Source organism: Anneissia japonica, unplaced genomic scaffold (genome assembly GCF_011630105.1).
Source record: "Anneissia japonica isolate Jap-2015-1 unplaced genomic scaffold, ASM1163010v1 scaffold5330_len1712360_cov203, whole genome shotgun sequence".
Lineage (NCBI taxonomy): Eukaryota > Metazoa > Echinodermata > Crinoidea > Comatulida > Comatulidae > Anneissia > Anneissia japonica.
In genome coordinates this window covers 1,625,664-1,640,419 of record NW_022711894.1, presented here as the reverse complement: position 1 = coordinate 1,640,419, position 14,756 = coordinate 1,625,664, and the positions used below count along the sequence as shown (strand labels likewise).

General features: G+C 35.5%; 2 protein-coding genes across 6 annotated transcripts in view; one reads left to right on the top strand and one right to left on the bottom strand.

The window, feature by feature from the left end:
* LOC117107644 (sulfotransferase 1C4-like) overlaps positions 1-14,756 on the bottom strand; it is a 22,440-nt gene that overhangs the window by 3,305 nt on the left and 4,379 nt on the right. For 2 of the 3 annotated variants that reach the window (XM_033249352.1, XM_033249354.1), the window contains exon 1: positions 303-376. The exons of the other annotated variant lie outside the window; for it this stretch is intronic. The gene's annotated coding sequence lies outside the window, so the exon portion shown is untranslated. Of the gene's footprint in view, positions 1-302; positions 377-14,756 lie in introns of those variants that run through there. 3 annotated transcript variants of the gene reach the window in all.
* Positions 4,051-14,756, top strand: part of LOC117107643 (slit homolog 1 protein-like) — a 14,178-nt gene continuing 3,472 nt past the window's right edge. Inside the window, exons 1-3 of one of the 3 annotated variants that reach the window (XM_033249351.1) lie at positions 4,051-4,211; positions 6,364-11,324; positions 14,184-14,272. In XM_033249351.1, coding sequence (XP_033105242.1) covers positions 6,507-10,658 — 4,152 coding nt within the window. In that variant the 5' untranslated portion in view covers positions 4,051-4,211; positions 6,364-6,506 and the 3' untranslated portion in view covers positions 10,659-11,324; positions 14,184-14,272. Of the gene's footprint in view, positions 4,212-6,363; positions 11,325-11,347; positions 12,456-14,183; positions 14,273-14,756 lie in introns of those variants that run through there. The other 2 variants (XR_004445267.1, XR_004445266.1) reach the window with 2 other exon arrangements.

The window sequence follows — 14,756 nt, the reverse complement described above, 5'->3', positions numbered from 1 at the left end:
AAATTTGTCTCATAATATATATAATCCCACAAAGCCTCCATGCCTAGACAGCAGCAGGACATCCCGCGGCTGGACAACTGTTTCACCTCGCAGATTTTTCTTGAACGTTCAAAATTTGTCTCATATATTTTCATATATACTGTGAAGTATATAAGCACACAGGCTGGTTAGGTAGGCCTCTAATTAGACCTATTATCAAGGTTATCAGTTTAATCGAGCAGCCACAGGCCTAGGTCTCGGCTTCTGACTGATACCTAATACTTCTTCAATAATATGCATAATTCAAATTAATTCAAACTTACACAACTTAATTATCATTAATTAGCGAACTTCCAAACTTCTACGCCCATGCTCTGCGTTCCCGCTGCCTTTTCACAAGGTCAAAGGTTATTATATTATGGAAAGCAAAATATGCATTAAATAAACGTTGATAGTCGGTTAGCGGGAAACGCAACGCGTAAAACTCAAGCACTCGAGAGTGAACACGAGCCGTGGTGTGGTCCCAAATCCATCCTTAATCAAACTATTTTTTTTCTCCGGAAACTCAAACATTCTTCTGTACTACCAATCTCCTACCATTATTTTCAGGACCTCTCATAATGCAAAAGTACCCAGGGGCGGATCCAGCAGGGGGCGAATAGGCACTATTTTCTGCTCAATTCGAACACACCTTATATCTCCGACCCAGTTTGTCTTTTTTCAATTAGCAGATCGAATACCATGCAAATATCATACACTGTATCCTGTAGGCCTACCGTTTGTATTAGTAGTAAAGTTTTTATCACTTTAATATACTAGTGATCAAACCCTTAAAAAAGTATAAAAATTCTTTTTATTTTATCATTTTAAATGCCCATGTTGGCATAGTTTAGGCCTATTATAAGGCAGATAGATGCTTAATAACCAGACTTAAGGACCATTTTTTAAGAATTGTTTAATTTTTTTTTGATTTTTTATGTTTTGTTTGATTAACGGTAGGCCTATATTTTAGCCTATTCTAGGTCCTATCAGTTTTCTTTCTTCCGTAAGAGCTTACGTAATTCACACTTTATAAATCCAGGATATTAAATATTGTCATATATATTTATATTTTCGAATGTGATGAGTTTCCAAAATGTTATCATGTTGTTTAAAGAGTCGTTAAAAAAAAAAATAAATAAATAAACCCATTGCTTTACAATCGACTGTGCAAAACAAAAAAGAAATGTTATAGAATGACGCCGACAAAAGTTATAAAATGTATTTGCTTCAAATTGCTTTCTTTATTAAACTGCCTTTCAGTAAAATTTAAAATGTAAATACTGTACATCGACAAATAGGCCTACCATCTTTCATTTTTCATTGCCCAGTGCATCATATTACACTGTCATGCAAGTAAATACCGTACTGTATAGGGAAATGCTGACAATACAAAATGTATTGCTTTATCAAAGCGTCTAAAATCGTTTTGATAAGTGGTAACCCCGACGAGGGCCCTTGGCGGCCCCGGTCCTCAGTCAATCGGGGGACCCCTCCCAAACCCTTCCCTCAGACTCAAGGTTATCGTAGGTGCGCTCTTTGCGCACACCCCACCCCGGCGGATCCATACTGGATCAATTTCCCCTTGTAATAGGCCTACTTCTTGCCAGGCATCATTATTTTAGCTTCATCCTCTATCCCATGCTTCCATCAATGGTACCTCAATCCCTATGGAGATTCCTTTATTTAGCACGTACTGTAGGCCTAGTTGAAATTTATTTTATTTCTTAATATTCATTTGCTGTATAAATAATCCAAATTTCAAACCATTGTGTCGAAATGAAATTGACAGACGTCATAGGCCTACTGCTCCATGTCCTGATTTTGTATGTCCATATTTGCTATAATAAATAGTTGCTAAGTTGGTCTAATGGTTGCTAAGTAATGGTTGATGTTTATTACTCGCAGACATCGAATTCACATCTTCCCTCATGTTTTATTTATAATTGCAAATAGTTTCTTTAACAAAAAAGAATCGTTTTGATTTTTGTATATTGTACCGTATATACTGCATTATGTTGTACCGGTATGTTTACTCGCCAACATGTGAAACAGCGCCGTACAAGGACTTATGTAGGTTCCTAAATTTATAAGTCCTTGCTCCGCCACATTTGAAAGATAAATCTAGATAGGCGTTTTATTATACATAACAACTACCGTAATTGCTCCCTATATGAAAGTATAATAGCACATACTCCCTTGAAATGCACGCCATTGTGGGGATTCTATCTATATCTTATGACATATTTTAGATTGTTGTATAGCTTGACACGATTCATGAAACCATCGACATTATTCTACAAGGAAGGCATGAAACAACGTAATTCCGTTAATCTATCCGTAAATTTACCAGAGCATCGGGGTAACCCCTCTCTTCAAATAGGTCAAGGGGTTATCCAAATGCACACACAAGCCGTGTATGTAGACTGGACCTCCTGTTTTACGTCTTTATCCGAGAAGCGTGTGCTACTAATGGCATGAAGCTAGCCTCTCCCTATGCCTGCTGTAGACAGACAAATAAATAAATAAAGTAGTTACAAAGCCAGCCCATATGCAATTCAGCACAATGTCTCTGTGAATTGTGGGTTATTTTATACCTTTATTAACCCTCTTTATTTGCCTTCATTCTGATACGCTTCGTGTGTTAGCTTTCAATTTAATTGTTTTGTGATATAAAGCAAGCGATTATTAAAAGTGATAGTCTTCTTTCGTTCACTGAGCAAAGAATGTGTTTGGTGCTTTAGCTTTAATATTCCGATTAGACCTAAAAACATATTTTATAGAATAGTTCACACGCAATTTTACCAACAACAATGTTACGTCATCTAGAGGCATTATCTCAATCAGGCAATATTAACCAGCGAGGTGCTATATACCATGGAGGAATAAAATATTTTATTCCTCCATGTATATACCAATACCCAACGCTTTGATTATTAGGTCTATCATCTTAACAATAGTTTTCATTGTAGCAAAATCCCAATTTATTAAACTCTCCGGGACAAACCAATAATATACTGATTATTTAAACTACATTATTTGTTATATTTTTGGAAACATGCAAATCAATTAAGTATTTTGGCAATTAATTGTTTTTCATTTTGACCGTCTTTATTTTTCCCTTTGATGTTTATTGTTATCTAGTCTTAATATATAAAATATAAAATTATATATGGCCAAGCTTGGTGGTCTAGTGGTTAAGACATAAGGCTAGATACTTGGTGGTCGTGGGTTCGATCCGAATTTTCGCTAGTATTTAGGGACGTACTGAGTGTTCAGTATAATAGCCTAGGTAAGGCAAAACACATGCCATATTAATGCTAAATTTAACGAAAAGCCTATTCGAACATTTATAAACAAACATGAAAAATAAATAAGTTCAACGTTACTGATATATAAACTCTTATGAGTCCGCCCCTGACAGCAAATACGACATTAAAATAACACACTTCCACAATAAAATAAACATAATATTTCTCCTCTGATTATTTACAAATATAATTCAATTAAAAATAATTATTTTATGACAATGTGTTAGGCCTGATCCTTGGATTGTACATGCATCTTATTGTGGATAATAATATAATAATAATAATTTGTTATCTCGTGTATAATTTGTTATCTCGTGTTTTGTTATTTTAAATGGTACATTGGTATCATTGTGAAGCGTTTTCATGAGGATTCCTAAAGCCACAGAGGCTATATGAATCTGTTAAAATATAGTACTTGCTTATTGGTATATGTATAAGGCAATTGTTGTATTTTTTGTTTAGCTTACAAGGTATTGATACTGGAAGTTGTGTAATCAGTATACAATAAATAAAAACTTCTCTTTTCGTGAGAAAAAAAAATTAAAAGAACTATTTTGGGTCAACCTACACTATTAACACTTGAAATATGAGAGGTTTAAGTATGGTAGTGTAGAACCCTTCAGCCGTAGACACAAGAGATCCAGCAATGCGGAACGAAACAAAAGAGAAGCTTTGCTAAGCTATTGAAACTAGCAATTAGAATTGGATAACAAAAAGAACTCTGACGGTGAATTTGCCATTTACAAATCTCCTCCTTGAACTAAAATAATGTTAGATTATACTATAAATTTGGTTGACTAAACATCTGCCATTTCGCTCTTTTATGTTCACGAGGGAAGGTTCGCAATCAGTTGAAGGTAAAATTGACGAGTCGCCTTACAGGTATGTAGCGTGGGACAAACAATATATATTCGGGGCTAGGATAAAGAGTGGCATTTTGAAGAAAACTGCCTAGAACTTTAGATCTCAAAGCACTAGGCTTGAACTTAATATGCATTACGTGTAGTGACAGTAACATATCTGATTCACCAATAAGTAATACATTCGAAAATTCCCCTGTAACATTTACAACGTGTTACATCATGGAGGTATTCCATGGTTACATCGACTAATTATTTATTTTCAAATATATTTCAATGCATTAATTAACATAATAATCCTTCAATGGTAGACCAAACGAAAAACAGTTTTAGTAAAAAGGTGCAATTACGTTTATTGCCATAGTGTTTTACGTATGTGTAGGGTCCCATAAGTCTGCATCGTAGCTGACAAGTAATTTCCACATTTCCACCCCTTTTTAGGTATTTGTTCCTCATATCCTTTGGTTCAATTATTATTGAACCGGAATACACCCTTCCTTTTAAACTTATTACTCGTTATTAGCACTATTCAATACATTTTTTTATAATCTAGTCAATTCTCTGATGAACTATCCCATCAGCACATATTATATAGGCCTATCTCGTTTTTCCAACTGAAATCCCGAAAATATCGCCCTCTGCTTTCCCTGGTTTCCGTGTTATGTTGTTCACAGAATTTTTAGTTATTAGTTTAATAGTACTATTATACCAACCCGAGAGATTTTAAATGCGTGAAGACTGCACCAGTTGCCTGGAGGGGGCGGGGGTGGGGGTTCGTTTCGACGATCTGAGCATTTTAAAGCCTATTCATGGAGTCTTTGTTGACAAACATTACCGGGTACATAAAATATTTTTTTTTATTAAAGCCACGTATAATTTGAGTTTCAAAGTATGTTTAATTTAAGCACCCGAACTATGTACATAAACGATTCCATAATTTAGTACACTGCAAACTTTTCACACAAACTGTACGTGGTTACAATCAGCTAAACTCCAGGTTTCAGATGTTAGAGAACCCTTTTTAAGTGGAGTCAGCTCAGCTCTGTACTTTTCTTCTGTGTACTCCTAACTACTAAATTGAATCTAACTACTAACTACTGACTACTGAATCCGTGATATGGGGGTGTTTGCCTATTATACTTTAGGTAATGGGGGTGTGTCTCAAGTAAGTCACCCCATACTTTTAGAGTTTCTAATTGGATCATAGAGAAATTCTTTCTCTATGATTTAGTAACTTGTTTACCAAAAAAACTGCTTATTAAGATGTATCACAAACTTCAGAGCTTAGGCTCAAAACTGACAATCATAGATTCAGTGTGAGAAAGGCTAAGTCCAACTGACTAGGGTAAAGTTCTACAATGTCCAGTTATATTATTAGATTATCTGTATACTCAAGTTAACACTACGTTACAATAATGTTATTGTGTGTGGGGAAGAAATACTGTAATGCCTGTAACTGATTATCAAAGGCACTTGATGCATGAGAGACTAAATTAATTGAAGGTATAATTGCAGACCAAAGTTTCAAGCTACGGAGCAAAACGCTCGCACTTGGTTCATAGTACTAAATTATAATGTTCCAATCCAAATACATTCTCGACCCATTACCGTATAATTATTCTTTGTCACCTTTTTCGTTTTTATTAATCAATCTGCTACTTGTTATTCGGTGATGTGGGCTTAGTGTTCACCATGGGTAGGACGGAACTTGTTCGCGTTTTTCGCCATGCGTAGGACGAGTGTACGTGAGGAATCATACTGTGATTATATTTTGAAAAGAATTCGTAACAAAAACCTACTAGATAAGCCTAATATTACTTGATCATGCATCATTTTTTGTGAGCGTTATTTTCCATGAAGGTATAGTAATTATCATTTAATATTTAAACAGTTATACAATACATCTATGGTCTTGTTTTAGAACGGCACACAACGGCTTTCAACCTGACATAATTAATAAACGGTCATTACATTAGAGTCTTAAGTTCAATCACAATCGAATTATTATGTTTTCTCAAACCACCATAATGAGTGATAGAATGAATAATTAATTGTTACAGTACCTACCAAAATGTCATTGATATTCTACGTATTAGTGGTCCTTCTTTCTCAGAACGTATTCCCTTTGTATTTTTTAAATTTATTTTATTAAACTGTGTTTTATTTAATTTCAGAATTCTAAAGTAATACTGTACATCGAACGAACCTTCAGATGAGGAATTAGTAGCACCTGCCGTGGACACGGTATAAATTAATATTAAATTTACCTACTAAGTCTTGTGTTTATGGATGTGTTACACGATACTACCTGTAAGCCATGAAGCAGCTCTCGGCAACCAAGACAAACCAGTTCTTATTAACTTTTCTATTTCTTGTGACGACTGTCCCCCAAATTGTTACGGCTTCATCGTGTCCACTGTTTTGCTCCTGTGAACACAATATTTCTGAATCTAACGAAGTTACCTCTGTTGATTGCCAACAACATTCACTGCGCTTTATTCCGGTAGAATTTCCAAAGGACACTAGTAATATATTGTTGAAGAGAAACTTGATAAGCACTATAGTTTATGGACAATTCTCCGATTTGGAGAATCTTATTTTAATTGATATTTCATATAATAAAATTATATCAATTAATGAGGGAGCATTTGTGGGTTTAAGTCGCCTCGAAACTATCGATCTGAGTGAAAACAAGTTGCATGTTCTTCCTTATGGAATGGTTAAAAACTGTACGAACATTCGAACTATCAATATTAACAGAAACCGGATACGTACGTTTTCTAACATGTTGTCAAACAGTACTCATTTGGAAAGACTGTATCTACGTCAAAATGAATTATCGATACTGACTGATGACGCGTTTGCTAAATTGTATCACTTAAAGCTTCTTGATTTGAGACAAAATAAATTAACTGAATTTTCTTTTCAAGGAGTTCGGTTCCCCGACTCAATTGAAGAGCTTCAACTAGGCTCCAATTTATTGTCTACCGCAGCCAATTTGAGGCTACAAAATGCTAAAAATTTGATAGTTCTTGGACTTGAAATTAATTTCATACAGGATGCAAATGAAATTGCATTTGAACATATGACGCGTTTACAATTCGTTAATTTTAGCAGTAATCTCTTAACGCGCGTTACACATACAGTTCTTTCATGCCGATCAATAAAAATTCTGGACTTCAGTGATAATCGAATTTCGACATTGCAGAATACATCTTTCGCGAATGTTGGTGATCTACGTGTAGTTTATCTTGGTGGCAACGAATTTATAAACTTGCCCAATTGCATTTTCCATAACAACACCAAACTTACTGACGTCCACCTGGAAAGAAACCAACTAAAGGCGGTCTTCAGAAATAGTTTTTGCCAGACAGACAATCTCAGTAAACTTTACTTACAAGATAACAACATATCACTAGTCGAAATACATGACTTTCCCAATCTTAAAATTCTGAATTTAACCAATAACGAAATATCCGAACGAGAATTGTATAACATATTTAACTTGCCAAATGTTACGACGCTTTTGTTAAGTTGTAATAATATTACAGTCCTTACTGAGAATAGTGTACGAAATCTAAGAGCATTAAAAGAATTGAATATATCATATAACAGATTAATTTCTATTGAAAACAGTGCGTTTATTAATGTCGCAGGAACATTAAAATTACTGGATCTCAGCCAAAATGAAATCAAAATTCTCATGTCAGAAAGTTTCAAAGAATTGAGCAGTCTAGAACGACTCAACCTGGCACACAACCGAATAGACTACCTTCCAAAATTTATATTCATTGGGCTTCAAAAACTCGCAGTATTGAATATTTCATACAACTTTATTGATAATGTTGAAGGGGTAACCTTTGAAGATTTGACTAGAGTGGTGGAATTAGACTTTCGTGGAAATTCCATTAAAGGTTTACCTGCGAGCATATTTTCTACAATGAAGAGTCTCTTGAAACTTGACCTGAGTGAAAACTTTATTGAAGAGGTTTCACAAGATATGTTTGAAGGGCTAGAAAATTTAAGGAGTCTAAACCTTGCAGACAACAACATTCACTCACTAAGTGGTCAGCCCTTTGTCAATTTGAACAATCTTTTAGAACTGAGCATTCGTAATAACAAACTTTATCGTATAGAAAGTGATAGCTTTCAAGGTTTGTCATCACTCATTACGTTGGATCTTAGTGAAAACGATATACGTACGCTAGAGCTAAATGCATTCCAACACCTTGTAGATGTAAAAAGCATTTTTCTTTCCAATAATATGATAATACATTTTGAGGAAATCTTAATTAACTGTCTTATTAGCCTTGAAGAGCTTTGGCTGGACCATAACATGATTGAAAACACAACAAGTCACGTGCAATGTGCGTGGGAAAACACTCGGATCATTGATTTGTCATTTAATAAAATACAATCTATACCATCTAAAACGCTAGCCATTTTTCCTAGATTGGATTATCTAGATCTAAAGTCTAATCTCATGGAAGCAGTTCCAGAAATCAAATTGGGGAATCATCTAAGGACGCTAAATGCATCAAATAACAGTATGACGTTCCTTGGCGATTACTGCTTTGAAAACATGACAGATTTAGTCGAATTGGATTTATCTGAAATGTGCTTACTAGAAATAGGTATAAATTCATTTGGAGGTATGAAGCGTTTGGAGTTTTTAAATTTAGAGAATAATTGTTTAACGACTTTAAACCGTGAGATATTTCAAGAATTGCTCAACATCCGCAACATACGGTTGCGCAAAAATCCATGGAGTTGTGACTGTTTCCTGAAAGACTTTCTCAAAATGTTTTCTGGAAAAGATAAATTGCCAATGTTAGAAAAACCACTGATGATCTGCCATTCACCTAGTAAAGTTTACCTACAAGATGCATTAGATGTTCCAGAAAATAAAATGATTTGTGAGCCCCCAATTGTGGAGTTTGTTTCTGATGTAACAGCGGCAGGGTCAGGCTATCCACTGACACTTATATGCATGGCTAATGGAACACCAGAACCGAATATAACGTGGCAGGGTACATTAAGTGAAATAAGTAAAAACGTCCAAACCAAGAGGATTAAAACTAAAGAAGGTGTTATTCTGATATCAGAAATAGCGCAAGCCCAGAGTGGAGATTACAGTTGTACTGCGACTAATGCGCTAGGAGAAAATATCAAAACAATAGAATTACAGGTTACTAGTCAGGCTCTTGATAACTCGGAATATGTTTTACTAGTGGCTGTTACAGCAATAATAACAGTTATTGTAACTTCAGCAATTATTACGTGTTGCTATCTATATCTTAAACACGGGGGAAAACTCTCCAGATCCAGAAAGTACTACTTCAACGGGAATAAACATGAGTTTAGCTGTTACGAAAATAAGGGAAGGGATGTACAAGAGGATTACGTTACAATAGGAAAACATTATCAAAAATCAGTGTTAACTCACGACGTAAATATGGACGGCAAATGGAAGGACGTTCACAAACGGTACCTATCGCGGGAAGATATGATTGAATTTGGACAGTACATGGCAGAAAGAACCATGGGGTATGGAGTTATCAGACGCGCTAATAGTGACCATTTGTATCTGAATGGTCAGGAATCATCAGCCTGGAACGTTTCTGTGCTAAATGCTTCAGTTTCAGAATCGAACATAGATGATGATCGTGGGTGTTATGAACTACAGCCACAAGTGGCTGGCGACTATTCTGGACCAACTACCCCGATCCCTTTAACCCCTCTTGAGGCAGCATTTAAATATGGTTATGGAAGCTCGTTGTATCAAGACAATGATGAAAAATTTGCAACGGAGTTAACCGATGAGGAAATTGAATTGTCTATGTTGGATGACTTTGAAAAAACATTTAATGAGAGAATTCAGCAATTTGACGATTTAGGCGCACAATCAAAACCTGAAGAGGATTCAGATATAATTAGTGACAATGAAAACAATTCAAATTCAATCACAATAGAACCATGTAAATCACCCATGCATTTATCAATCAACCAATCGGAAGAATCAGAAACACAGGAAGCAGAGGAGAAAGAGAAAGCAGCGTCTTGTAGAGTCTTGCAAATTCCCAGAACCAGCTCTTCAGTGGCTGGCAGAAACCTAGATCTATCAAACACGACAAACTCTGAAGTAGATTTAACAGTTTGTAGCCCATTATCAAAGAAATCGATCTCTTACCTAGTATGTGATGGAAAACAATGTCAATCCGACAATACTATATTTATATCAAATAAACAGACGTCTGACAATACGAAGGCGGTTTCAAAGAAAACGATAGGACATTCAAACGAACACTATCAAGCAGCATCTGATGATAGCAACAGTGACGACACAAGCCTTTGGAATAATATTTCATTTGATAACGAGCATTTGGATGTTATTGAGGCAGAATTTGAAGATTCAGTAGCAAATATAGACATGCATTCCCAATACGACAGTGATGCGTTCTCCTTTTGAATTAATGAAGGCTATGATGCCAAGATTTGTGCATGATAAAGCGTTTGGGAGAGACCCAAGTTAAATAGACCGGCATCATTAATAAGAGTGTGCAATATTTATGTAAAAACACATGTCGGTTGATGCAAATGTACAACGTTTTTTAGAACCAGATTCTGTGTGCAAGTTTGAAATATGTTTAGATAAAATGAATTAGGCGTTACATAAAATCAAATCGGAAAGCATGCTATGATGTAGGCTAATAATTAATGCCGTTTTAAAATCAATATATTTAGCAAAAGAAAATACCGGTATTGCATTACGTTACGTCATCTGTAAGAAATTATTGTATAATCATTTATTTATATTGAATTCTGATCTAATTAAATTAGAATGCTAAATAATTGCGATGATTCATAACATAGGCTACACTTTGTTTGAATATAATTAAAGCACTTATATACTTAAATCACGCCCTCCATCGTCCAATTGGTTCAGCACGAAGTTGAACATAATAATGGGCGTATTCGACTGGTTCGTTTCGTTGACTACGCTTTTTCGTTGAGTATTATTTTCATTCGACTGGTTCGTAAAATAGACTTCGTTAACGACGAAAATTAACGTAAACCAGAGTGCGTTAATCAGCGTTAAGTTATCCACGTGGCCAAAGAGAAACATGGCCGATTGGTGAGTTTAGTATCAACATTTGCGTTAATATAATCTTAGATTAAATTTCAGAAAATATAAATAATAATATTTACCAACATGAAGTCAAAATATAATTGTAGGCTAACAGAATTCAAAAAAGGCTCCCAGCGGGAGCGTATGTCTACTGCCTAATTTTATAGAAACGATGATGTGGGAAATTATTAATGATTTAATGGTTTAACATCATGAGAGTAAAGAAGTGGGTGTTGCTCTCGTATAATTATTCATTGTATACACTACGTACACCATGGTATTCCTGTTACAGTAATAGGCCTACTGTAGATACATTACAGTGACAGTGATATACTTATCCTGTTACCAGGACAACTGTTCCTTTTACTAATATGTACTAACCACACATAAGATATCCACCTACACATGACCTCCACCGGAATTAGAAAGATCAACTGTTGCGCGATAACAGTGTCTACTGCTCCCTGGGGGGCACAAAAACTGAAAATATTTTTTGTACGAAAACCCATACTGTCACAAGCTGAAGCAATCTTGACTAGGCCACGCAGCGTGTATAGCGGTCTATGCAGCCATTTTGTTTTGTCGAGTATTTACAAGTTTTTTTATTCGACTGGTCGTCTTCAAATGGTAGGATGTTACCGCTTTGTGCAGGTGGACTAGTCGAATACGGCCAATAGTTTTTCGAATGATATCCCAACATTGGACTAATTCGAAGAGCGATGAGTTACGTACTATTATGTTTACATACCATTCCTGACATATAACGAAAAATTACCTTTTCTTTATAAATAAATATTTTACTGAATAAAATATATAACAAAAGTTTAATGTTCTATGGCATGGTTAATAGTATAAGACAATCATTCAAAACATGTCACATAATCGAAACTAAACAGTTAGCAATCGATACTTACGGTTATGAGACATAAATCGCAGTATAATTTTAACGTTTAACAACATATGATTCTATAAAAACAAAAGCAAAACACAATGACGCACAAAAGTATGATCTCAATGTAACTATTTGGTCGAAAGTCGGTTCTGTAAAACGTGTCAGTGCTAAAGAAGCCGTATATTATATAAGTGAATCTGTCGACCACCTTCTAAGACATCGTCCAGGTGTGAATATTATTGCAAGTATGTATTACGGTCCATTTTATTCCATAATTATGTAGGCTTAATTTCTGTGAATTCAGACCTATGGTGCACGACAGGATTAAATTATACATACAGGATTCACTGTCTACTATTAGGTTATAGAGTTGTGACATAAACAATCACATAATCAGTCAATCATAACTGTTATGATTAATATGATGAACAAAGAGAGACTTCAATGGCGGATCCAGGGGGTAGGGTTCAAGGGGTTCGGATGAACCCCCTTCTGTGAAGAAACGTAAAATACTACTGGGACCCGGCTTACAAAAGGCATGCTCACCTACCTAGGCATAGGTTTGCAGATCGGACAAACTAGGCTTAGCCTATAGCATTCAATAATACAATTAAAAGCACTGTTTTTGGCTCGAGTCGTATTTAATTTATGTACAAAAGTGTGTTCTTCAGGCCTATCGGTTCATCGATCTAAGAAAGACTACTACAAAAAACAACTAATAAATACAGCGGCGAATCTAGGACTTTAGCAATGGGGTGGATATGCGATTTGCGAAGAACCAAACAAGGGGGGGGGGAACGGGTGGGGGAGGTGTTGGCAAAGGCGCAGATCTGTTTCTAAAGGTGAAGGGGACATTTTGTGAGTCCACACCCACTCAGGCCCACCATGAACGAGGTTCGAAAATTTTAGGAAATAGCTGTAGATGATCGGAAATGGCACTCTATATAGTAAAATTCATCGTCATCACATCACCTTTATATAGGCCTCAAATGACGTTTTACCAGCGATTTGCAGCAACCAAATCTAATCAATGTGATGTAGGCCTAGGCCTACTTAGAAAATAAACTTAAAAACATTGTCTTTGATGTATCTTTGACAAAGGCCATAACAGGCACTAAATTTTACATAAAATATTTGTTTGTACAATCACAGACCCTATATTTATTTTAATAGGCATTGTGGTTCCGTAGGCTAACTGCTGCAGTGCTAGGCTAGGCCAGGTAGGCCTAGCCATAATAATAGGGTCTAGGCTAGGCCTAGTTAGTACAGTAGTAGTAGCATAGTAGTAGCGTGGTAGAAGTAGCAGCAGCATGGTAGTACTAAAACATCTGCCAATTGAAGCGTAGGTCGTAATCTATTATTTGTCTTCATATTACTTTATTATTATATTTAAAACATTGTTTATTATCTTAAAACAACCAAATAAAAACATGTACGCCTACTACACTACCGTATACCGATCAAATCATCTGCGATTTCTCTGTCAACCAGCACATACATGCGAGGGGAAGGAATCGATTGTTTTTTTCTGCAGAAAAAAAAAACACTTTGTAATGTTGGTGGTGGCGCACTTAACATGGAACTAGAGTTCCTATGATAGGAACTCTACTTGTTCCCTGTGTGCTGAAGATGAAAAAAAAACCGTTTTCCTCTATTAATATCGGCATTTTTTAGTCGCTTTTCATCACTTTTTTTATAAAAAAAATTTTGAAAAAATGAGAGGCGGCTAGATAATCAGGGTCGGGTGGTGACGCTATAGAAACAAGTATATTTTTTTTGCCTAAACAATAACAATTAAGTTGCACTTAGACTCGAACTTGGACTTTAGGCATACATATATCAACCACTAGATCTAACCATGTCTACTCACTTGAAAGATTAAATTTCACAAGATCTCAATAATCGGCTTTAATTACCAGACAATGGTTAACTACACTACAATAGAAAAACACTGGTACTTTTAATATGCACAGGTACGCAATTTCAATATCATGGATTATGGATAATGCTTTGAACGTGGAACAATAGAGCCAATATTGCAACAGGTGAGACTCGCTCTCAGGTACGTAACATTAATATCTTGGCATTCCGATATTTTAGTTCAGTCAATTATAGGCCTATAATTTTAATGGTACACGTTTTATGCTATTAATAACGAATTGCAATGCTAAATTTCCGTAGGATATTGTTCACGTAATTAGGCCTAATAATAATTGCCTCTTGGGACAATGTATTACAGGGAGTTGTTATCCTCCCTGGTATTACGGATGGCTTGCATATATTCACGCGGCTGCATAACCATATGTTAACGTTATGGAGTACAGTAGCATATTAACACATCGTTCGGCTCAAATAACGAATGAAGTGTTATCCTTACCTTCAAACCTTTGACACTTAACTTTGAAGATTTTTTATATCACGTATTCACAAAGCATAGATGTGTATAAGAGACAGGTACAATGTTTGATATGCATTCGCACATATAATCAGGAAATCGAAAAATTACCTGTGCAAAAATTGCATGCACTATTTTTATACCTCCATGG